Below are 24,273 nucleotides of genomic sequence, written 5' to 3'. Positions count from 1 at the left end.
TGCCCCGCGAGGGATAGGGGGAGCTATAGTCAAGCTGACCCCATATGTAAACAGACGCCACCTAGAAAGAAAATTGTGGGTAACATATCCGGGTGTGAGAGCCTCAATTCTGAGTGAGCCACTGAGGCTGGCGCACGCAGCATGGGCTAACAGCACTGCTGTTCAGCTTGTGACCACAGCATCGCCTACAAATGTCAAAATATATATGAACATGCTATTATTTAGCAATGATAGTATTACAGATGACCCCTGACTGTGATAAAACTGACCAAGATTCTGATAATAGCAGGATTGTGGTGATATTTAGTGCTATGCTCTATATGGTGGGAGGAGTAATGCTGAGGGAGGGAGGGAGGTGGCGTCGTCTTCTGACTGTGTGTGGCCATCTTTTAGTGACTGGACTTAGCATTCCAGCTTAATGCTTTGCTATTGTGAACACAAATGTAGATACATATATATAACCTGTGTATAGTGTAATAACAACAATAGGAGTATGTTGGGAGCCGCCAGGTGTGTTGTCTGCGTGACATGTCATGTTGTGTACTGGTGGCCACTATGGTCTTTGGGCACCATACCAGCTTATTTGTACAGGTATGGTGAATAAAACATGTAGATACTTATACATAATGTGTGTATATAGATTAATAACACCACAAACAGTATTGTTGGAAGAGAAATATTAGTGCGTCTGGCATTAAACCAGTGAGGGAGGCCGCCACCAGGTGACTATGTGTAGCTGTGTCTCTTATTGCCTAAACTCACCATACAAGTCAAGCTGTTCAGTTATGGTGAGCAAAACATGTAGATGCTTATATATATAACGCCTGTATATAGTGAATAAAAGCAAAAACAGTATGGTGGGAGGAGAATGTCGGCGAGTGAGGTGGTGACGAAGGGAGAGGCAGTCAGTGGCTGACTGACTGGTGTGTGGCAGCCACTCTTTGTGGCTTTTTGACTCACTATACCAACTTAGTGGTTCGTTATGATGACCAAAACATGCAGATACTTATATATAACCAGTGTATATATAATGTAATAACAGCAAAACTATTTGTTTATTGTTTTATGAACATAATAATTGAATCACTAATATGTACACCATAATTTTGAGTATAGCAATAGTTTACACATTATATTATATAAATATATCACACTATACCAGCATTAACAGAGCATTAACATTAACAGAGGCATTAACAGAGCAAGTGCCAGACCTTGTCTGGCACTTGCTCTGTTAATGCCTCTTTTTTTTTTTTGCAAGACTTCCCCGCCCTACTGCGGCCAAAATATGCCACCTACGATTTTTTCTTTATTTTTCCCGTGATCAGGGAAGACAAATGAACACTTTTATAAGACGAAAGAATTTTGTTTATTTTTTTTTGTGGCGCCTAGCAGTGTTGCAGGCCAACCACTGGAGCATGTCAGTATGGTATCTCAGGGATACCATACAAAGCCTGTTTAGCCTTAGTCATAATAGACTCGATGATTCATTGAGCCAGGTCTTTGAACTGCCCTTAGCGGTATGACGGTTAAGAATATTACTGAACTCTGAAGTAATGATTTTTTTTTTACATGAAAAACTTAAGTGAACACATACCTTTATTACAGGTGAGGGAGGAGATTCATCCATCCAAGTATCTTCCATCTGGTCAGGGAGGAGATCAGGCAAAGGAGTTGCTGGACGGTCATGCTCTGGAGTACGCATGACTGATTCCACTGCTGATCTAACATGAGCGTCAAACTCTGCTTCCAAACGACGCAACTCCTGTTAGTTAATTTGTCATGAATGGTGCTTAATATCAAGCTTGTGTACAGTTTTGAAGAGTTATTGGAAAATACAATTTGATTAACACCTATATATATACATGGTATATCAAGAGATTAAAAACTCTACTGAAATTAGTGGATATTATCGGAAGAAAATATTAGTGCTGATGGAAATCAAATGCTAATTCATTAGCCAGCTGGTCAATTGCTCCCCAGAATCAGCAAACTACAAGGAGCTAAGCTACATATCTTACCCACAAGACTAATGATCTGTTCACCCACCATGACCAGTAATTTTACATATCATTTAGTTACATAGTTGAGAAAGGGAGACAGTGGTGAATCTAATTTGGGCCACCACCAACAGACTAACTTTCTATCATACACAAGAGCTAAGATTAAACTCAATAAGTCTCCTCTGAATGAAAATTAAGATCTAAATAGCTAAAATTATTACTCTGTTAACAAATGACTGTGAATCAAACACTTCTCTGAATTATGACAGTTGTCAATACCCATCACAAGTGGGCCAGAGGAGCCGATAACCTCACTTGTTGCCCAGGCTACGCCAGCATGCTCGTGAAAGACATGACCAAAAATGGGAAGGAACAGGAGCAACTCCAATGGGAGAAAGAAACATCTAGTCAATCAAAACAAAGGAGACAGAGAACTTACTCAAATACAGGGGCTCTCTCTGGCAAACAGACATCTGGCTTACAAACATCCAATATTACAGACTCCCAAGTTCCAGTTCTTATAAATGTCACATGTTGAGCACAAACCCCACAAGATTCATAATCAAAGGTGTCATCAACCCAACAGGTGGCACAGTGGAGGCAGAATGAATGATCATCGCTCCGTCGCACAGACGATGAACAACCCTCAAATTCGCACAAGGCGAGAACAGGCTCAGATATCATTCCATATATCCATTGGCCATACTGAACTCATAAGGGATTTCCAGGGCCTGAAATTAAACCAAGTAGTAAGTCAGGCACTGGGGATGCTAGTTTTACTGGTTTACTGGCCAAGGGCCAGTAAACCAAGTCGGACACTCAGGTATTGGGGCTGCTAGGCTGGACCTAAAAGTAAGCCAACACAGCCTGAGCTACAAAGCTGTGAAGGCTGTGTAGCCCTGGCATGCTGTAAGTACAAGCATGCGAGACACCGGTGTGCCCCACCAGCTAAATCTCGCTCCCAACCCGGATCAAGACAGAGAGGCAACGGAAATACCCTGACTTGCCCTAGGTGAGGGAAAACCTAAGCAGGAAGGGCCCATAAAGGAGCAATATCCTTAACACACCAGAGAAAAGAGAACTGTCAGTGCAGTGCTAGAGAGCACTAAGGGAAGGTAACCCTGAGCACATGCATTAAGCACTCTAAAGGCCAGGGCCACACTACACTACATTACAGTGTACAAAACAAAGCACACAAGACCAAGTCCAGAGAAGCACTCAATTGAAAATCACTAGGGCCAGCCATGGCATACTGACAACCATAGGGCCCTACTGCAGACATCAGGAAGGTGTCACATCAGCAGTGGAACTGAGGGCTTGAGCCAGTGGACAGCGCAAGCCCTTCCTCCCCTCATGAGTGGGAGCGGTGGGGCAAAGAAGTGCACATTTATTTTGATACATTTTTTATCATTAATTTACACTGTTGGGGAGTTTCGTTTGGCAAGATTTGAGGCTTCAGTCGCTTTGAACCCAGCAGTTGTTTGTACTAGTTTACTGAATTTCTGGGTGACTTTCCCGATGAGGTGGCAGTATCATGTGCTTCCCGTGCCTCTGTGGGAAAAGATGCCAAGTTCTGGCTCTGTTTTCTGGTAGACTGAACTCAATTCCACAGCTGATGCGATCCAATAGTTAGGGGCCCCTCTCATCAAGGCAGCTTCAGGGAGCCACAAGGGGCTTCCCTCAAAAAAGAAAAGCATGGTCCTTAAGCACAAATGCAATAGAGCATAAAATAGATGCCATCATTGTTTTCCCCAGGAACATAAATTGTTAAGTAAATACACACAACCGAACCAGCTAATGGAAAACAATACCAAAGTCAGTAGAAATATCAGAGATATTCAAGTACTGTATACTGATGGGCTAAAGCTACTCAAGCAATATAATGCAACTCTCAATGCTTAACACACTACAAAATGCATACCTTAAGTTCCTCTGGTTCCTCTTCCTCCTCTTCAGTGTCAGATGATGATGATGATGACTCGGACTCAGATGATTCTGAGGAAGAGGAGGAAGAGGAGGATGATGACTCTTCCTTCTCCTCTTCCTCACCAGATGACATATCACTCCTTACTATAAATAAAAAAATATATAATTACTATTTATAATTAACAATAACACATTGCTGCAATCAAATGAACTAAACATAGTGCACTAGATAAAAACAAAATCCATCATTTTAACAGTGAAATACACTATACAGTTTGTATACTCATTTTTAACAATCAATAATTGTTTGTTATATTATTAGATACAGTATTAAGAAATTTACTAAGCATGCCATGGTGCTTGAATGAAGGTGAAGGAAAGACAAATACATATGCAAGTGTATTAACAGCAAATTTTCGGATGCATCCTACATCCTGTCTCAAGGTGCTGCAAACAGCACCTTGAGACAGGTTTACAGCAACTTGAGAAAGGATGTAAGTTGCATCCAAAAATTTGATTTTAAATACACTTGCACATGCATTGGTCTTTCCTTCACCTTCTTTTAAGCACTACGACACTGTAGTAAACTAGCAAAATTAAATCTGAAAATAAACCTTATATAATTAAAAATCAATATCAGATTTTTGTTACACAAATTATGCAATATTTGTTCAGATTTTTTAAATAAAGCCTAAATTTACACAAGTGTTTCTGTGTGATAAAGTCACACAATGTGTTCATTAATGTAATACAAAACATAAAAAACCAGCGTTGAATGTAATGAAATGCCATTTTCTGGGTGCGTCCCGTCAGCTCCCCGGAGCTATCCAGGCTGAATGAATATGTTTAACTTTCTGGCATCAGTCAAGTGCATGGAGTTCATGCCTACCGGGGACAACAAGTTAGAACCTGGCCCCCCTCAGAAGAGGCACGAGGATCAATAGCCTATAGAGACCCCCTATGGTTGGGAGCATTCTGTGTCTGCCATCGACAGGGATAGGCACCCAGAAAGGTAGGCGTCCCAAAACAAACCCCTATTCTGGTAAAACTACTGCTACCAAAAGCCGAACAAGTGGACACAACTCCCCAAACGAAAATTAGCAAACAAGTATGACGTCATCATGTCGCCATGCTGCTGTCTGCGCAACCTCCCCCTCCCTGGGAGGGGGAAGGGGGGAAGCCATAGACCCACCCGCCGGCAACCCAACCTTCAGTGCTTAGGCTCGATGCCAAAAGATGCAAAAAACACCGCTGACCAGAGGGAGGGAGGGAGGGATGCCAGGGAGCCTCAGGTACTCACCCAGAAAATGGCGTTTCATTACATTCAACGCTGGTTTTCTGAGGGCAGCCCCGTCGGTTCCTCGGAACTAACTACCCACAGATAAGGAAAAACAGGGACTTACCCAGGAGGCAGTCCATCCTCACCCTTCAACACGAAGTCAAGACAACTGGCTGCAACCGCCGACCCATTGCAAAGCAGGCCCTACCAGGCCCAGGGACATTCACAAGGTAGCAAGTGGCCAGGACCCTGTTCAACCTCCAAAAACCCTGTGCCTGAATGTCAACCCAAGACATGTTGACAAAGACGGCAGCCAATGCAGCAAACTTACGAACGTCGTGGGCCCAGGGATAGACCGCAGGCTGGCTAGACTTAATAACTCTGCGGACGACCTGAGAAACCTGAGAATAGGGAAGAAGGGAAACCGGGTCAACCCAAAGCGCATCCTGGCCAACGAGGCTGTGGCACGCAAATAACAGTGGAGAGCCTCAAACCGGACAACCTAACACGTTGAAGCAACCTAAATCTAGCATGCAACGCCACAGCTGAAAGCACCCACATATCATAATTAATGGCTTGGGTGAACTGGAGCACGTATAGACAACACACTTCGCACAACTTCGGGTCAAAACAATCATTGACCCAACAGGCAGCATGGCGGAGGCACAACCGGTGAGTGTCACCCTGAGACAAAGGGCAGAGCAACTTTCAAATTCACAAGATGCGAGAGGGGACTTAGGGGTCACCTCCATCGGACCGTGTAGCCCCATGGGGTTTCCCAGGGTCCTTAGCCTTGGTTACACGCTAAGGGAAGCCTAGGCAGGGTACTGCAAGCCAGCGCCCAAGTCTACCAACCAAACTTTTAAAGCCGAACCCCCCGGGACGTGTCCACTCACGGGGGCCAAGTGGGGAGTACCACCAAAAACAGAAAATATATATATACAGCCCCTAGAACCGCAAAGGGGAACCACAAGGCAGACAAAACAAAAACAAAAGAAAACCCCCACAAGACAACATTCCAAGGCGGAACAAAGCCGGCCGCTGTTATGGGTGAAAATTAGCTGTGCAATACCCCGCGCTCCTGCCAGTAACGAAAACTATCCCCTGCCCAGAGACAAACAAGTGCAAGAAAAAACACCAGCGGACCCCAAGGGTGGCTAAATACTGAGCAGTAAACAGCACAGCGGAAGTAGATCCCAAGGTGACTTGTGGAAGGAGGCCCTAAGCCCCAAGGGCAGTACTTACATGACACCTAGGGAAGGGAACCCTAGGCGCATGTGGCCCGAGTACCATGGAATACTTTTCCTGGCTCACGCACCACCTGAAGAGACAGCCCACATCACATGGCACAGAATTGAAACAAAGTACGGAGACAGAGGCACGACTGCACCAGACTTCCATCAGTCAAGAACTGAAGGTTGGGTCGCCGATGGGTGGGTCTGGGGCTCCCCCTTGGTGGGAGGGGTTGCATATACAGCGACGCGGTGACATGATGATGATGGCATGCTCGTTTGCTAATTTTCGTTTAGGGTGTTCTGTCTGCTTATTCGGCTTTCGGTAGCAATAGTTTTACCAGATTAGGGGTTTGTTTTGGGGTGCCTACCTTTCTGGGTGCCTATCCCGGTCGATGGCAGACAGAATGGTCCCATTCTGCCTCTATAGGCCATTGCTCCTCATGCCTCTTCTGAGGGGGGCCAGGTTCTGGCTCATGGTCCCCAGTAGGCAAGAACTCCATGCACTTGACTGATGCCAGAAAGTTAAACATATCCATTCAGCCTGGATAGCTCCAGGGAGCCGATGAGGCTCCCCCCCCCCAGAAAAAATAAATAAAACAAAACCAGTGATTGTACTCTAACAGAGGTATGCAGCACTTCTTGTCCCAGTCTCTAGCACAATACAGGCAAATTTCACTCCCTCACTTACAATAAACTCTTGAAAAACTCCATCCTGTAAATATGGATGGCTAGGAAGTACAGTCATGGCAGATTGATAAAAACATGCTAACCTGAGTCGCCGGATGACCACTTCGGTTTTCTCTTTACCGAAGGTGATGGCTTGGTGATTGGTACAGGAAGAAGGTCGTCAGGGCCAGAGTCGGAATCTGATGACTCCTCTGCTTTTTGTCTCGACTGCTTACTGTCTTCATCTGAACCCATTCCTCGACTATCTTCATCCATACACGGTGGAGAGGGCGGCTTAATTTTACGCTGCAACAAAAACCACCGAATATGAGCCTTAAAGGATGATAAACTATAAATAGATAATTAAGATAACAAACCAAGTTTTTTAACAATTCTCTAGATATTCTTCATGTTTTTACTGAGGAAAGTACAGTATTTTAATTAAAATTACATGTTATGAACATAACTCACTGTTAATAACACAAACTTACAATTTTTCTAAATGAAGGCATTTTTGGCATTGCTGCTCGGAAACCAAGGCCTAAAGAACCCAAAGAATCAAGTCCAAAGCCTTCTCTTGTCTCCAGCAATGTAGATATAGAATTAATTTTCTCTATCCGGGCTTGTGGGCCAGCTATCTCTGAATTGGTTTCTTTTTCCGCTGCTTGGGCCTGAAAATTATAAAAGGTCTAAGAGTTTTATTTGGATCAAAGGCCCAGCAAATTGAGGAAGGTATCCTCCTATCTCCTATGCCAGGCGCATCTTAAAATACACACAATATCATGAATATTCTAATAAAATGCAACCTTCCTCTGAACAGAACATTTTTTTGAAGATTTTGACATTCATAAGGAGAGAGGGTGAAGTGTAGGTGGCAGTGGTAGGACGGTGTGTATGGAGACGTGCCAAAGATGGTAGTGAACGACAGGGGGTGGTAGTGGGACAAAACAGCATTGTGACATAATACAATAGATCATCTTAGACTTAGCAGATCATCTCAGATTTAGGATATCATCTTAGACTTTAAGTCATGTAGTACTCTGAAAATCTCAGTCAATCTCTTATTCTACAATACAGTACAGTATATACAGTGTCCGGGATCGAATCCGGGACCACAGGATCACAAGTCCAGCGTGCTGTCCGCTCAGCTGACCGGCTCCCCACTGGATTAAACTTTTTCACAAAAAAACTTGCTAATGTAATACACCCTTAACACATCCTTTTCTTCTCAGTATGGGCAAGTGGCAACTGCTTCACCAAGTCAAAGGAGTATACAGAAATATTTAATAAATATTTTAAGTGTTCCTGGAAGGAGGATCTTTAATTTTTGAGGTTCCTGAAAAGCTTGGATTAGTTTTCATAACATCCCTCACTCTCCATGAGAAAGAAAGAAAAAATACAGTACTGCCATCGTAACAAATTTGTATGCTGGAGTGAAGCATACAAAGAAAATATATATACTGTATATTTATACAAAACTAATTGGTAAATAAATAAATAAATATATATATATTTATTTATTTATTTTAGGATGAGAGCATTCTATAGAACTTTGTCAGCTTTTCTTAGTTAGTAATTACAATGTTTAAGTATGTAATACATATTGCTATATAGCTACATTGTATGACTTGCAAAAAACTAATACTTTGTATAAATATACCTTGAACTTTCTTTCCTGTTCATCCCACCAAGCCTCGAATGTTTTGAAAGCCGTTGCTTCAATCATTCTCTTGTTAAAATCGCGTTTAAGAATATTCTTTAATTCTTCAATAACAGTGTCAAGCACTGCACTGAAAAGAGAAAAAATATTAATACTGGTATTAAAATAGATGTTTAGTATGATAATAATTATGATTATTATTATTTTGTTGGAATTTTGATCCAGGGCAAAGAATTGGACAGATTTAATACTAATACAGTACTGTATATTGTAAACAAAAACTATGACTAGGCCTATATATGTTTAGATCGGAGTGGACCTAGATGTGTAGAATATTTAGATGTGGGAAATATATAATTTTAATAACATTTAATCATAAAATATTAAAAATAAATATTTGAGAGGAACTCTGTTCATGTTTAATTAACAAATTAATATGCAATATATAAGTACATATTTATGCAATGATGCCTAACCACAAAGGCTGGGAGATGCAACTCTGGCCCTTTTCACACACCATAATATACAATTAGAACACTGAATATATCTCCAATTGCTTCTTATAAAGTATGATTAAAACAAATAACCAGTTCTTAGAGGACTAATTTAATTGATATTATTTCAAATTTATAAAAAGATAGAATTTAAGGCTCCAAATAAATACAATAATATGAAAGATTCTCCTTGACTCTGGAGGTGGCATGGGAAGGAAGGCCTGGGCGACCGTTCGTGAGCCTGGCGACTAATACATGACGTGTTCAGGACAAGCCGGTCTTATGCAGCCCTAAAGAAGTGAGTTTCCCCAGCTCGGCTGTTGTTCTGATCGTCACGACTACAAAATCTGGTCGTGCCCACCTCACACTACAGCTTTAACTAAGTGACACCCCGTTCTTATCCTGTTGTGTAGATATTGTGGCGATAGTATACATGTATGGAGGAACAAGGAGTGGGTGAACACAGTTATGAGGCAAGACAAAACAAATATATTATGTAAGAGACTAAATTTACTATACTCATTTACACATGAGATAACTTGAATAAATTACCCAGTAAATATAAATTTGACTCCAATCTAATACCGACTTTGCTACCATGAGTTCATCTACTGAAAGGATGCAGCAGCAGCAGCCATATTGTTGACCACATGCCGAGGACAGCCTACTCTACCTGCCAGCTAAGACCTTAACTTACAAATTTCTAACTATGATTTAGGTGGTCCACCTAAATCTAACTATGTAAGTACTTAAGGGAATTTCTTACATAGAAATTCCTTAAGTACTTTTGTATTTATTGATAGATCTTCAGAAGGATGGGTATTACAAGTCAAGTGGTGGATATATGGGCATGAATGAGATGAGGTGAGGTGAAAAACAATGTCTTTAAACTTAAGAAAAAACTGCAGAAAGCCCATTGACCCTAATTATCTTATCTGAAGATAAGATAACTGAAGATAATCTGAAGATAAGATAACCTGACCCCATACATGAGTGTACCAGGAATCAATAACACTAATGAGATAATACCCTAATCCTTACTGGGTACATATCGTGTAATTATTTTCCATTTCTATCTTATCTTCAACAAAAGCACCAGCTTTTAATAATCATTTCAGTCACTATTATTATAATTATTATTATTATTATTAGTCAGCTACTAAAAAGTTCTCTGGTAGTTTTTGTTTTATTTTCTTTGCTACCAATTATACCTGTCATTAGTGTGAGCATAGACTGGAGTAGTATATTCCAGAGAACACTGACAACCTTTGTATCTTAGCACCCAAATTTTAATTAAAAAATTATATATACATCACCACCCTGTAAGAAATTTCAACTACTGTACATTAAGATTTAAAATGCATCACAGGACTTTACAATTCAAGCAAAAGCACTAGTATCTAAAATATGAAGAACTATAGCTACCCCCCAAGTCAGTTCCATCCTCGAGAGGTTGCACTAAAGAGCCAGTCTTAACTAGGCTACAACTTTCGTGAAGGAAGGGAAGGATTATTCCATGCCAAATTATCACAGCTCTCAACTCGACAGTCTCATACATACATGAAATTTAGTAGGATGATAGAGAACATTAAGTAACACACACACACACACACTTTAGTCCTCAAAGATGCATGATATTCCTACAGCAGGGAATTTCCAATGTAATAAAAATACAACATTTGTGTTTATAAGCTCAACAAAAATAATTATAATTTTGTTACAAATTGGAGGTTGAATCATGTTTGGCTTGTTTTGAAACTAAGAAGTAACACTATGATACATTAAAGCTAAGCAACTAGTAAAAGAGCCAGACATATTAAACGTTGCAATTGAACAAGATCTCACTAAGGATGATCCATGTACTGCAACTGGGTGAGCTTACACATTAACACTTTCATCCGGCGGCGACGCAGTTTGCGTCCATTAATAATCTTACGGATGTCCGTCGGGGACGTATTTTGCATCCAAAATTAAAATATTTGTTAAAATTCAATTTATTGTTCAATTATTATGGGACTAATTTTAAAATGCGCGCCTGGAGAATGCAAAAACTTTGATACCATAATGAATGATGTAGCAAGACAACTGAGGTCAAAATACTTGTGTGGGGATGAGCGTCCATAATTAAAATGTTTGTTAAAATTCCATTTATTGTTCGATTATTATGATACTAATTTTAAAATGTGCACCTTTAGATTGCAAACACCTTGATACCAAAATGAACGACATAACATGAAAATTGATGTTATCAAACTGAAAAGAGTAGACACATTTGTGTGCAGGTGTTCTGGGTGTGTCAAAGGTGCTCGGTCACGAATAACGCTTGGCCGACTTTCAGCTTTACTGCCTGGGGGAGGGGGGGCTTTTTGGACCTTATATGCACGTACCCATGTAGAGAACTCTATTGCGAACAAATTTATACCAAAATGAACGACGTAGCACAAGAATTGAGGAGAGAAACTGAAAACTGAAAAGAGTACACACATTTCAGTGCAGTTGCGCGCTCACGGGTAACACTCGACCATTTTTTTTGGTTTGGTGCGGGGTGGCATGCTGGGCTTTTTGACCTTATATGCATATATCCCTTTAGGGAATTCTATTGCGAATAATTTGAAACCAAAATAAATGATGTACCACGCAAATTGAGGTGAGAAAACTGAAAAGAGTAGACACATTTTAGAGTGGGTACGCGCTCACATGAAATGCTCGGCCCACCTTGGGGTTGGCTGGGGCGCGCATGCCGTGGGTCGCGAAAGTGTTAACTACTGCAGACACTTGCACTCAGAAGAAACACTGCAGAGAAGAAGGCCCCCAACCTGTTATGTTTTTAGTTTTCTTCAAAATTGTGTATGACATTATATTTCATTCTCCAATATGATAATTTCCATAAACAACTGCTAAAATATTTAACTGAATGTGAGATATTCAACTTTCAAAATCCTTTTTACTCTTATTCCCAATGCCATCCAAAAACGAAATTTATACAAGAGAGAGAGACTGTAGACTGCCTTTAACTGTACAGGTACAACATATTTATATATATATTAATAGAAACAAAATTAAAGCTACCCTTTTTTTATATTGTATTCAAAGTCAATGGTGCATAATGTGATCTTAAAATGAAAAAAATTCAAGTCACTGAAAAATTATTTTTAATATGTTAAAACTTTGTTTCCTTACCTTCAAAACAAGAACAATATCAAGGTTCTACCGCAATTTGAAGCAATGTTATGAATTTTTGCTGAGCATGAACGTAAGTAAAAATGTTGTATTCTTTCACATTGGCAACCCTGCTGTATAAATAAGTTGCATCACTGTGCGATAAAATTTTGCATAAGTTACTTCATGTCCTCTACCATTCAAAAAATTTAATGTAAATCTAAGACAGTCAGGTTGAAAACTACACTATTTTTTGTGATGATTTGGCATGGAAAGACACAAAAGCCTTTATTCCACGGTAAACTTTGACGATTCCTTAAATTTCTCCGGCAACAATTTTATACAAACTCACCTTCTGTGGTTACACTGCTCACAATATGCAATAAAATTTACTTAAACTTTATAAAAGCGGCAAAAGCTAAGCTTAAATATATACTGTATATCTGATAAAAATAAACAAAGTAGAAATCACATATGAAATGCTCACTTACTTTATCGTTGGGTCGTGATACTGCCCACTTTTGTGAGTAGAATCACTGTGATCTTGAGACGCTGGGTAACCAGCACCAAAATATGGAGGATAAGGGGTTTGACCTGGTATACTCGTCCCTGGTGGTGGTTGAGTAATGGACGAGTAACCAGGCGGAAGAGCCATATATCCTGGATTATATCCTGGATACCCTGAAACAAAGTTATGAGTATAACCAGGGGGAGGTTGCCACGCATATGTAGCTTCTTGTGGTATTGTTGGAGGTGCATATCCAGGTGGGAGGTAAGATGGAGGGTATCCAGGCGGAGGCCCATAATGGGAATAGCCAGGCGGAGGAACCGTAAAAGCTGCACCATTAGTGCCTACAGTAGTTCCTGCTGGAGGTATGGGCACATCTTGATGTAAAATTGGGTCTTCAGTTGAACTTAAACTAGATAAACTCATTCTATCATCATCTATTCCATTCACTTGACTCTCTTCTAACACAGGTTCTGTTTTCACTTCACTTTTTACATCTTTATTACTAACATTATCTTTTCTTTCTTTATCTTTTTTTTTAACTTTCTTTCTCTTTAACTTTTTTAATCTTTCCCTATTTTCCTCTCTTTCTCTTCTCTGCGCCTCCATTTTTAGTTCATTTCCCTTTTCATGCCAATATATATACATTTCATTTGAAATAAATGGAGACGGTGGAGTTGATAACGGTTCCAAAATGTTTTCAAGCATAGCCCATTTAGATTTACCCTCTCCCCCACTAGAGTCTTTCGAGCCTTCCCCAACTTCACTCTCACTTCCTGTGTCTGAGGAGGACTCTACATCTGAATTAGAAACACTACTACTGGAAGTTGTTTGAACACTAGATTCCTTGTCTTTCACTTTCTTCTCCTCTTGATTTGCACCCTCTTTTTTCTCCTCCTCTTCATCACTTCCCAACCCAAGAGCAAGGAATGTAGGCGCTTTATTTTGGAGCAGCATGGCAATTCTTGTGTCCAAATCCAAATTGGATTTGTCTTCCTCCTCCTCTGATTCATGTTTAGGTTTGCAATTAAGAGCAGGTTCAATGTTTTCAAGTCTGTCATCAAGTTTTGATCTCCCAGCAACAGTCTTATTTTCGAAAGGACTGTCATTGTGAGAATTGCGTTGATATTCAAGGGAATGGTATCGAGATGTATCCCAGGATTGCCGTGAATTGGCTGTGTGATGGTCAGGTGGTGGTGCATGCGCTGTGACATGACTTGATGGGTGAGCTGACCATGGCTGTGGAGGTGGAGGAGCAGCAGCAGCAGTTGCAGCGGCAGGCAGCAGCAACAGCGGCAGCAGCAGCAGCTGCTGCAGCAGTAGTACCTGCTGTATTCCAGTGGTGAGATGCTTGAACACTTGTAGGAAACCTGTAAAATGAGAATTAATTATTATGCCATATGCTGCGTTAACAACAATGTAATGAACCTAGAGCATTTGTGGGTTCCTTGCCACTTTTTTAAACAATTAATTCCCAAGAATTGTACATTTTAATCTATTCCCTTAATTCACATAGAATATGATAAAGAACAATAACTGACAAATTAATGAATTAAAATTTATATAATTTGAAGAATTAAATTTCCTTGAGCCAACATTAAGTGAAATATGGATACTGGAGTACAGAACAATCTTTTTAAATGTGATAGGAAACACAGGCTTAAAGGGTGGGGCTAGGCTCTACTTCTAAGACACGCATCTACACTGTGCTGCTAAACACCACAAATGATATGGCGCATGTGCTGATAATAATAATAATAAAAAAATCCTAAATATGGTTATTGCCCATTTACACATATACCACCAGATGCAGAGTCTCAGCAATTTAAAGATCAACTAATGAAAATAGAATACTGCTTGGAAAACTTCATAAACCCAGCCCCACACCTTATCTTGCTTAATGAATTCTTCTTACAGCACCTAAAATGGAAGAATATGGCAAATACTCTACAGCTATATTAGAGAGAATCCCAGTAAAGCAGGTTAAATGAAAAGTCACACAAATGACCTCTTATGGATATGACAGATTTCCCTTAAACCAGCAAATAGTAGAACCACCTAGAAAACACCATAGACATTATTTTTACAATAAATTATGAACTAGTTAGGAACATAATGATTACAAATACATGTTACTCAGATTACATCCTAATCAAAGTTCAGACAAGCACGAGCAATAGACCTTCACAGCCAGTCTCAAATCCAAGAGGAGGAGATTTCTGCAAATTCAATTTTAATAATAGAGATATTAACTGGTAACTAATAAATAAAAATCTCACAGAAATAACCTGGAAAAGAACTGATAGATATTGCAAACCAAAATTATTTCCTCTAAAAAATAGGCACAGAAGCACTAGAAGAGACAAAAATATCAGCATTGAATGTAATGAAATGCCAATTTCTGGGTGAGTCTTGGTGGCTTCCTGAAGCTACTACAATATATGCTGAGATGGTACTATCTACCAGGACCCAACAACTGTGGAGTTCTATGGGCCTAACGGGGACCAGAGCCAGAACGTGGCACACTCAAAGAGGTGCACGGAACGGTGACAATTATTTTTGTCACCTTACTGGGAAGGCAGCCAGTAAGTCAGCGAGTCAAAAGAAACCACCAATGGCTTCAAAAGAGACCAACACCTCAAAACCCACCTAAAGAACTCCCCAAACTATGTAAACAAACAAATGAATTCACTCAGAAATAGCACGAGCTCATTCACCCCACCTCCCTTACTTTTTTTTGGGGGGGGGGGGCAGAAACTCACTGCCAGCAAGTGACTCAGGCCCAGTTCTAGAGCAGATGTAGGCCTCCGACCCGACAACCTGGAAGGGAGAGATGGGATCTGGGAACCACCAGGACTCACCAAGTAATTAACATTTCATTACATTCATCACTGATTTCTGGGGGAAGCCCCCTTGTGGCTCCCTGAAGCTAACAACCCACTGAGAAGAAAAACTTACAAGAACTTATCAAAAAGCAAGGTGCTTTCCCATTTTCACTCCACAAAGAACAGAACCCCAAGAAGTAGAGACCATCCCCAGACTCTGGGGGTATAGGAATGAACCAAGACATGCCCCAGAAACCCAGGGAGAAAACAAAATAACTGCCTTGAGAATATGATGGATTTAGGACAGAAAGGGAACCCAAAACAAGGGGCAAGGAATGAACCGATCCAGCTGCAAAAGGCCCAGGACAGGAGCTCACCAGGAGGATCTGAACCCTGAGAAGGGTGAGGAACCAACCAACCACACTGCAGCCTGTGGATAAGCAACTCTGGTGGTGAAGAAAGTGGCCACCACATCCTGGAGCTCAGAAGGCCCCAGGCAAAGCTGCCACAGCAGAGGCCAAGACCTCCCTTCATGTGGCTCTTCCCCCATTGCCAATCTCCTGAATGGACCCCCCCTGGAAACAATCAAAATAAGCCCCAGGAGATTTAGAAGTTCACAATGGAACCCAGAGCAGATAGCCTGAAAGCCAACTGCCACAGGCACTGCCGAGAAGGGGACTCGGGCAGGGAGCCGAAAGAGACCCACGACCGAATGAACAGTGTACCGGAATGCCAACAAAGGAAAAAAAACAGCGTTGAATGTAATGAAACGCCTTTTTCTGGGTGAGACCTGGAGGCTCCCTGGAGCTATCCAGGCTGACATGTAACTGCATGGACCAAAGTGCATGGAGTACTTTCCTACTGGGGACCACGAGACAGATCCTGGCCCCCTCAGAGTGGCATGAGTAGCAATGGCCTATAGAAAACTCTGTGTGGTTGGGAGCATTCCATGTCTGCCATCGACCGGGTCTGGCACCCAGAAAGATAGGCGCCCCAAAACAAACCCCTATTCTTGTGAAAGTATTGCTGCCAAAAGCCGAACGAGTGGACAGAACTACCCAAACGAAAATTAGCAAATGAGCACGACGTCATCACAATGCCATGCTGTTGTCTATGCAACTCCCCTCCCCAGGAGGGGGGAGGGGAAGCCCCAAACCCTTTGCACCGGCGATCCAACCGGTAGTTCTTAGGCTGGATGTCAAAAACACGCAAAACAGTGCCAACCGGAAGGAGGGAGGGAGGGATGCCTCCAGATCTCACCCAGAAAATGGTGTTTCATTACATTCAACGCTGGTTTTCTGGGGGGAGCCCCGTCGGCTTCCCAGAGCTAACTACCCAAAGACAAGAAAAAACACAGAGACTTACCCGGGAGGCGGTCTTCACTTCTCAACACGAAGTCGAGACAACTGGTTGCAACCGCCAACCCAATGCAACGCAGGTCCTACCAGGTCCAGAGACACTGACAAGGTAACGTGTGGCCAGGACCCTGTTCGACCTCCAAAAACCCTGTGGCCGAATGTCATCCCAAGACACGTTGCCAAAGACGGCAGCCACAGCAGCAAACTTACAAAAGTCATGGGCACGGGGACAGACCGCAGGCTGGCTAGACTTAATAATCCTGTGGACAACCTGGGAGATTTGAGCCCGGGAACAAGGAAGGAGGGAAACCAGGTCAACCCGAAGCGCATCCCCAGCCACCGATGCCGTGGCTCGCAAATAATGGCGGAGAGCCACAACCGGACACAACACATGATGCACCCCTGACCTGACCAACGAAGCATCAACAACCCAAGGACCCCTCCGGAAAGCATCAGTCTCATTCTTCACCAGAAAAGGAGGAGACGACTGCAAACGAACAAACCTACCACCAGGACCGTAAGAGCAGAAACTCCTGCGCCGGAGGAGAGTATTTAGCTCCCTGACAGGAGCCCCAGAGACCAATGCCAACAGGAAAAGGGCCTTAGAAAAATAATCCTGAACTGAAGTGGCTACGACAAACCGAGGAAAAGAGAAGGAAAAGAGAACCCAGTCTAAAGACCAGGATGGCTCAAGTGGCGCATGAGCAGGCCGGAGGTGAAACAATGCACAAGACAGCTTGTGGAATGGGGCAAAAGTAATATCAATACCGAACGCAAGCTGGAGTGGCTCAGCCAGCGCCGCACGATTGAGGCGATAGTATTCGGCATAAGATGACGGTCCTGGAACAACCACGAAAAGAAGGACAAGACAAACCTATCAGAGACCGAAGTACACCTATGCAGTGATAGAAAAAACCGGAAGGACCGCCAGGAAACTTTATACTGCCTCCGAGATGAAGCACGCAGGAGGGAGACCAACGAAGCCACCTGCACCCCTTACAACTGATGATGGACTCAAGTCAGAAACTCCAGACGCGAAGACTCGAGGAGAACAAACCAGTCTTGTACTGGGCTGGACCGATCTGCTGAAAGAGGCAGAGCTGCGGGAAGACCCTCGGGTTTGGACACTGAGCAAGCAGCGCCTGAAACCAAGGCTGGGCCGGCCATCACGACCCGAGTAAGGTGTGTGAAAATGCGAGATTCAAGCCGAATGGAAGGCAAAGAAAGGGTAAACTTGACACCCTACAACAAAACCGAGCCATTCCCTGAAACTTGGATGAATCGGGATGTGCCAATACGCGTTCTTTAGGTCCAAAGAAACCATCCAAGCTGCCGGCTCCAACAGAAGACGGACCTGGGACAGAGTAGTCATCCGAAAGGAGGAGCAATAAACCCACACGTTCAGACGGGATAAGTCCAGAATGAACCGGAGGTCCGCACAGTCCCATTTCAGGACCAGAAACAGGCGGGAAATCCACCTGAGATATGAGGCCAGGTGGGATGGGGGGGTTGTGCAGACAGTGACGTGGCAACATGATGATGTCATGCTCATTTGCTAATTTTTGTTTTGGGAGTTCTGTCCACTCGTTCGGCTTTCGGTAGCAATATTTTCACCAGAATAGGCGTTTGTTTTGGGCTCCTATCTTTCTGGATGCCAGACCCGGTCAATGGCAGACATAGAATGCTCACAACTACACGAGGGTTTCTATAGGTTATTGCTTCTCGTGCCTCTTTGAGGGGGCCAGGTTCTGGCACGTGGTCCCTGGTAGGCAAGAACTCCATGCACTTTAAACTAATACTAGAAAGCTAATACAGTAGTTACATATCAGCTCTGGAAGCCGACGGGGCTCCCCCAGAAACCACCACGTACTTGACCCAAGACACTGGAGCTTGAGCAGCAGAGGTGTGACCTGGCACACACTGCACATCAGCATAACTGAGGCTGGAGCAGCTGGCTGACCAAAAGCTATCTTCCTCCTTCCCCCAAACAAGTGAAGGAAGTGGGGCGAATGAGCTTGTGCTAGTTTTGAGAGATTTTGACCATTTGTATACATAGTTGAGGGAGCTCTTTCAGTGGTTTTAGAGGCTGAGGTATTTGTTGAAGCCAGCAGTAGTCTGTTTTGTCTTTCTGACTCTTTGGTTGCTTCCCCAGTGGTGACAAATAAATAAATGTCACTGCTCCCTGCGTCTGTGACTAGACCAAGTTCTGGTCCTTGTCTCCAGTAAGCTGATAGAACATTGCGGCACATGCGACCAAGTAGTAGTACACTATCAGTGATAGTTTCAAAGAGCCACAAGGGGCTTCCCTTAGAAAATATATCAACCAATTTTTAAATAGAAAAACTTACGTTCCTCTGAACTCTTGATATTGGTAGCCCTGATAATGGTGATACTGTTGTTCATAACTTGCAAAGTTCTGCTGTTGATATGCATATTGAGGCTGTCTCTGCTCTTGGTAGAATGCAGCAGGTACTGTTGAGTTGACAGAGGAGGAAGGTGTCTGGATAACACTACAGCTAGGCTTTCTACTTTCTTCATACCTGGAAAAGAATAAAAGGCAAGTAATAAAATAAAACAACCCCTTGATACTGTATTGATCACATTAGCCTGCAGCTTTCAGAACAATTTTTCCTGAATTAATTATAAACTAACTGCCATTCAAAGGCACATTGTAAGATACCATTACACATGTAATAAATACAATTTATTTTTCCAATAAAGCACTGTTAGGGTATAAACATGAGCATGAAGCCAATAACAAGTTATATAAACTGCCGCAAGGAGAAATACAATAACTATACCATTTCATTCGAGACATTTAGTACATCTCTTGCACTTCCCATGGCAATATGTCCTTAACTTCCCAAACCAAAGCAATAGACAACCTGCAGCTAATAACTAATAAAATTATATAAATATCTGAGAAAATATCAATATCAGTCCTAGAATTTTTTTTTACCAAAACATATACTGTATACTAAATTACACATTTAAACAACTGTACTAATTAGATAAAATGACTGACTAAAGTTTTCTATTAATTTGCAAGAATAATGCTGCCAAAAGCAATACCCGCCAAACACATGACAAAACTACAATGTTGCTACAACATTCGAACAACTTGTAACACCTTCTAACAAGTAGTAACAAATATATAGCAAGTTGTAACAACTTTCTAGCATGCTATCTTGAGGTTATCTTGAGATGATTTCGGGGCTTTTTAGTGTCCCTGCGGCCCAGTCCTAGACCAGGCCTCCACCCCCAGGAAGCAGCCCGTGACAGCTGACTAACACCCAGGTACCTATTTTACTGCTAGGTAACAGGGGCATATGGTGAAAGAAACTCTGCCCATTGTTTCTCGCCGGCGCCTGGGATCGAACGCAGGACCACAGGATTACAAGCCCAGCGCGCTGTCCGCTTGGCCAACCGGCTCCCCTAAAAACGCCATAAATGCGCCATAATAAAATGCCATAAAAACTTCATGAGAAGATGTAACAGCTTTGTAACAAGTTGTAATAAGGTAACAATAGGGACTGTTACGTTGTGTGTGTTGCAGGGTACTTTGTGTATTCCACCACACAACAGTTTCTCTCTGGGAATAAGAGCAGCACTGCAGTTTTTATAAAGACTCTTACCTATTACGGTCAAACTCTTTCTCAGTGTTTCGTCTTTCTCTTTCTCTACTGGATTGACTGTCATCATCTGAAGCAGGAGGAGGGGGTTTGGTAGATGGTGGTGGTCTTTTCTTGGCTTCCTTAGCCTCTTCATCCCTCTTGGCCTCTTCCTCCAACAACTGTCCAACCTCTGCCACACGCTTTTTACACTCCTCCCCTGTTGTTTATGAATTCAGAGCAATTATTAATATTATAATGAAAATAATAATAACAATAATAACAAGATCAACAATACAACTAGACATTCTGATCATATCTGATTAACGGATATATTTTCCCAGTCTTTACACCAGGCATATCTCACTTTTATTACCCTGTGTCTAATTATTATAATCATAATTGGTTAACTGGGAGTTTTTTTCCTGCAGTGTATCAGGGGTGGTGGTCATGCTTATCAAACAGTGACTACTACAAAGTCAGTTCTACCTTGCCTTGTGTCTACCTTGTGATGGTTCTGGGGATCAATGTCCCTACCGCCTAGTATACCAGGGGCCAGATTCACAAAGCAGTTACGCAAGTACTTACGAACGTATACATCTTTCATCAATCTTTGACGGCTTTGGTTACAATTATTAAACAGTTTACAAGTATGAAAACTTCCCAATCAACTGCTGTTATTGTTATAAACAGCCTTCCTGGTGCTTCGGAGCTCATTAACTGTAACACTATAGCACTCCGTTGCCGCCACCCGTCGTCACTCATTTTTCTTCCGATTCTGAGCGAGTGACTATGGCTCGCATCATGTATTAAAATATTTGTAAAAAAATAAATTTGTATCCGATCAACTTCTGGGTGATTTCAAAATGAGCACCTTTAGATTGCACGCAATTTGATACCAAAATGAAAGATGTAACACGAAAATTGATGTCAGAACACTGGAAAGAGATAAATAATTTTGGGGTGATGACCGTCAAAAAGTGTCCAAAAGTTAAAATATTTAACATTCCATTTATTGTTCTATTATTATGGGACTAGTTTTAAAATATGTGCCTTTATATTGCAAACAATTTGATACCAAAATGAAAGACCTAACACGAAAATTGGTGTCAGAACACTGGAAATATATAAATAATTTTGTGGTGATGAGCGTCCAAAAGTTAAAATACTTGTTAAAATTCCATTTATTGTTCTATTATTATGGGACTAGTTTTAAAATACGCGCCTTTATTTTGCGAACAATTTGATACCAAAATGAAACATGTAACACAAAAATTTATGTTATCAAACTGAACGAGTATATACATTAGTCTGTAGGTGTGCCAATTGGTGCTCGTTCATGGGTAACTTGGCCGACTTTAGGCTTTGCTGTCGGGAGTCACGCCAGGCTTTTAGATCTTATATGCATATACACTGTAAAGAATTCTATTGCGAACACAATGATACCAAAACAAATGACATAGCACGAGAAATAAGGTGAGAAAACTGAAACAAGTATACACATTTTACTGATTTTGTGCGCTCATGGGTAACTTTGCGGACTTCAGGCTTTGCTGTGGGGAGTTACGACGGGCTTTTGGACCTTGTATGCACATACCCCTTTAGGGAATTCTATTGCGAACACAATGATACCAAAACAAATGACGTAGCACAAGAATTAAGGAGACAAAACTGAAACGAGTATACACTTTTTGATGTTAATATTTGTAAACAAAGCCGCCAAAGATTGAGAAAAGATGTACAGGTTCGTAAGTACTTGCATAACTTCTTCGTGAATCTGATCCCAGGCCTTCTGGTTGGTAGTCAGGTCGACCAAGTGGACAAGAAGCCGCTCTTCGCAGTATGACATGGAAATCACAGGCAGGTTGATCATTTAGTCTTTGGAGGTGAATATCAGGTTCTCCCTTAAAACACCATGAGAGGTCAGCTAGTCATGCCTTGTATATACAGAAGGGACATAACTAGCTGACTTCTCACTCTCTACAGTGAGTGTTGAAAGGTTTTGGACCCTTGATATTAGTAAAATTGCCTTTTAGCATACCTATTGCACCTCTGGTTTTTAACATGGCTATTTTGCACTTCCTGCCATGTCTTCTTGTATTATAAGAAGTTATCTTCATGAATAAATTGAAGATTTATGATGCTGTATTTTTGCCAGAAAAATTCAAATCTCAAAACACCATTTTTAGATTTTTTAACCAATGTTGATACAATTGTCATACAATGCACAAATCAGCAGACTTTACTAAATTTATAGAATTTATTCTGAAAAACTGCATTTACTGTAATGAGATACATCTTTCTGGTGGAGCCTCAGTGGCCCTTTGTAGCCAGCCACACTTTAGTTTCATACCAGGGCTGGGGAATCCTTCAAAGCCTACTGGAGACCAGAGGCTAAAACCTGACCCCTCCCTCACAGAGGTGCATGTAGCAGGGTCATCTTCAGACATGTCATTCAGACATGATCATCCTCACCAAAGAATCAAACTCCCCAAAAAATGAGGCAAAATGAAACAGACAACTGCATGGTCTACTGAAAGAAAAACAATGCAGCAAATGATTTCCTCAGTAGCTAGGTCATACATACCCATTAGTAGCAGCTGACCACTACCAGGTGTTAGCACCACAGGAGCAGCTGGCTTCCCTCATCAATAAGCGCTCAGAGGGGGAAGGGGAAAACTTCAGGACACATGGCCTGGGAAAGGGGTGCCCTTAGGACATATGGCCTGTTAGGATGGGGCTCAGGGTGTCCGGGCCCAGGGGGTTAGCTTAGGGCATATGGTCCATGGCAAATGGCCATATGTGTGGCAATCAGGCCACACAGCCTGAGGGTATTCAGGGTGCATGACCTGGGAGCACTCAGGGTGCATGTCCCAAGTGTACCATCCATCCAGTGAAGCCTAAGGCACGCAGCCCAGATGGGCACAGGGCATATAGTCGAAGGGGAAAAGTTCAGGGTACAAGGACTGTGGGAACCCTCAGGGCACATGGCCATGGCCTGAGGCTGCACGACCCCAAGGGAGTGGGGGCTTAGAGCATATAACCTAGGGGAAAATCTTGAGGTGCATAAACTAGGGACTCAGGAAACACAGCCTGGGGGTATTGGGTTAATAGTGCAATCAGAAAAAATAACCCTGAAAATGAGCAAAAGTAAACTAACGTAATCAGAAATAATGTGATCTGCATACAAGTTCATGAAACATATAAATTTGGAGTCCAAAGTGCATTCAAAGGGAAACTGGCTAACTTAGCTGTAAGGATATGATGGCTTAGGTCTCTGTAAAGACTATATTTATCAAACAGAGACAGGGAGAAAGAGAGCCAGAAGAGGAGAGTATCAATTGGTTGCCTCAATTGAATTGCACCTGGTGGTATTGGGAGAGTCAAATGGATATACATTGGGTTGTTATTATCTTTGTTTAGTAGTTCTGCATCTCTAAATATTTATCGAGGGGAGTGTTTTGTGATTGCCTTGCGTTTATGTTTCTGGGGGGAAACTTACATTGCTTACATGCTTACACTGCATCCAACTTTTCCACAGGATCGTTT

At 42.0% G+C, this 24,273-nt stretch overlaps 1 protein-coding gene across 1 annotated transcript in view; it reads right to left on the bottom strand.

The window, feature by feature from the left end:
- Positions 1 to 24,273, bottom strand: part of Set1 (SET domain containing 1) — a 59,778-nt gene that overhangs the window by 15,221 nt on the left and 20,284 nt on the right. The window contains exons 6-14 of the mRNA XM_069300638.1: positions 20,749 to 20,944; positions 19,462 to 19,653; positions 14,242 to 14,300; positions 12,914 to 14,183; positions 8,770 to 8,899; positions 7,601 to 7,780; positions 7,214 to 7,415; positions 3,925 to 4,073; positions 1,598 to 1,765 (exon numbers count right to left, since the gene is read on the bottom strand). Coding sequence (XP_069156739.1) covers positions 1,598 to 1,765; positions 3,925 to 4,073; positions 7,214 to 7,415; positions 7,601 to 7,780; positions 8,770 to 8,899; positions 12,914 to 14,183; positions 14,242 to 14,300; positions 19,462 to 19,653; positions 20,749 to 20,944 — 2,546 coding nt within the window. The remainder of the gene's footprint in view (positions 1 to 1,597; positions 1,766 to 3,924; positions 4,074 to 7,213; positions 7,416 to 7,600; positions 7,781 to 8,769; positions 8,900 to 12,913; positions 14,184 to 14,241; positions 14,301 to 19,461; positions 19,654 to 20,748; positions 20,945 to 24,273) is intronic.

This window comes from Procambarus clarkii, chromosome 44 (genome assembly GCF_040958095.1).
Source record: "Procambarus clarkii isolate CNS0578487 chromosome 44, FALCON_Pclarkii_2.0, whole genome shotgun sequence".
Classification (NCBI taxonomy): Eukaryota; Metazoa; Arthropoda; class Malacostraca; order Decapoda; family Cambaridae; genus Procambarus; species Procambarus clarkii.
Note: the sequence above shows the minus strand (reverse complement) of the source record. Positions and strands in the feature narration are given on the sequence as shown.